This window comes from Octopus bimaculoides, chromosome 27 (assembly GCF_001194135.2).
Source record: "Octopus bimaculoides isolate UCB-OBI-ISO-001 chromosome 27, ASM119413v2, whole genome shotgun sequence".
NCBI lineage: Eukaryota > Metazoa > Mollusca > Cephalopoda > Octopoda > Octopodidae > Octopus > Octopus bimaculoides.
This window is the reverse complement of record NC_069007.1, coordinates 16,883,598-16,885,126: the sequence shown is the minus strand read 5'-3', so window position 1 is coordinate 16,885,126 and position 1,529 is coordinate 16,883,598. Positions and strand designations below refer to the sequence as shown.

Below are 1,529 nucleotides of genomic sequence, written 5' to 3'. Positions count from 1 at the left end.
GGAATTTTTTTCCGTTTTTTTATATTCTGTAATTTGAATTTGTTTCACCAAGGTACCACTGCCTCTTATTTTAACCCTTTAGCATTTAAACTGGCCAGATCTGGTCCCTCACATCTACCCTACAATGTCATTCTAAAAAAAATAAACACATCAAAATCTCAAAGCTATGAGATTATGCATGATTAACCCTTTCGTTACTGTATTTATTTTGAGATGATCTGTTTCTTTCAATTACTTTAAATATAACAAAGAATTTAGTAAAATAACTTAGTTATCATTAAGCTAGTGTTAGGAATATAAACTGTGACTAAGGTTTGGTGGGAGATTTTAATTCAAAACTTATGAAAGCAAGACATTTATACTCAGAGCCAGAGCCGGTTTCAGCCGGGTTGGTAACGAAAGGGTTAATTCCAAACAATGTGAATAAATAAGCATTACTTTTGACGGAGCAATGCTATAGGGTTAAATGTGCTGACTTTTTATTTACTTTTATTTATTTTTGTTTTTGTGTTCTTTAGGTGGACAACGCCCACAGACTTCCACCAGCCTGAAATCAACTACACAAGTGCCAGTCATAATTAGTTCTCAAAATACATCTCAAAAGGTCAGTATCACCAGTTCCTTTGGGGTTTTTTTCCATTTGTAGTTGCATGGGTTATCACGGATTCTCAACTGGGGTCCATCAAAGATTTTCAGAGATCCACGGATGCAATATAGTAAATTGGGAGTCCACAATAGTTTTTCAGGGACCATGAAAAGACTGTGCTTCAAACCAGTAAAGTTTATGTGCCATGTATCGCTTATATTTCCACAGTACACAAAATATTTTAACCAATTTTTATACAATTCTTAATGATATTTAATTCTAAAAACACAACAGGATTTTTTAAACATCGAATGCCTATGGGGGTCCACCCAAATAAAATAGGAAATAAAGGGGTCATGGGCAAGAAATGGTTGAGAACCCCTGGGTTGTCATCATCACCATTGTCATCAATCACTGGACGTTACAGAGTCCTACAACTCCTAGGACGGATTGCCCTATTTCCATGGCTTAGAAATGACCAAGATTACAACATTACTCCCAAACAGAATGTTAGTCCATTGCAGGGTTACTCAATAACAGCTGAGTGGACAGGTGCAGCATGAAATTAAGTGTTTGGCTCAAGAACACAATGCATCACCTGGTCTGGGAATTGAAACAACAGTCTTGTGATTGTGAGTCCATCACCCTAACCACTAGGCCACATGCCTTCACTCAGTATCATATATTATCATCAAGTTATTGTTTTATAGCCAGTTGCTGTTCACATTGCTAACCCATTCCTGTGTTTTTTTTTTTTTACACAAACATACATTTGTACTACACTCTCGGAGTGGTTGGCATTAGGAAGGGCATCCAGCTGTAGAAACTCTGCCAAATCAGATTGGAGCCTGGTGTAGCCATCTGGTTTCACCAGTCCTCAGTCAAATTGTCCAACCCATGCTAGCATGGAAAGCGGACGTTAAATGATGATGATGATGGTACA

The 1,529-nt window shown here is 37.4% G+C and overlaps 1 protein-coding gene across 1 annotated transcript in view; it reads left to right on the top strand.

Moving 5' to 3' along the window:
* LOC106881975 (zinc finger MYM-type protein 4-like) overlaps positions 1 to 1,529 on the top strand; it is a 29,877-nt gene that overhangs the window by 24,306 nt on the left and 4,042 nt on the right. The window contains exon 8 of the mRNA XM_014932509.2: positions 519 to 604. Within this exon, the coding sequence (XP_014787995.2) occupies positions 519 to 604 (86 nt within the window). The remainder of the gene's footprint in view (positions 1 to 518; positions 605 to 1,529) is intronic.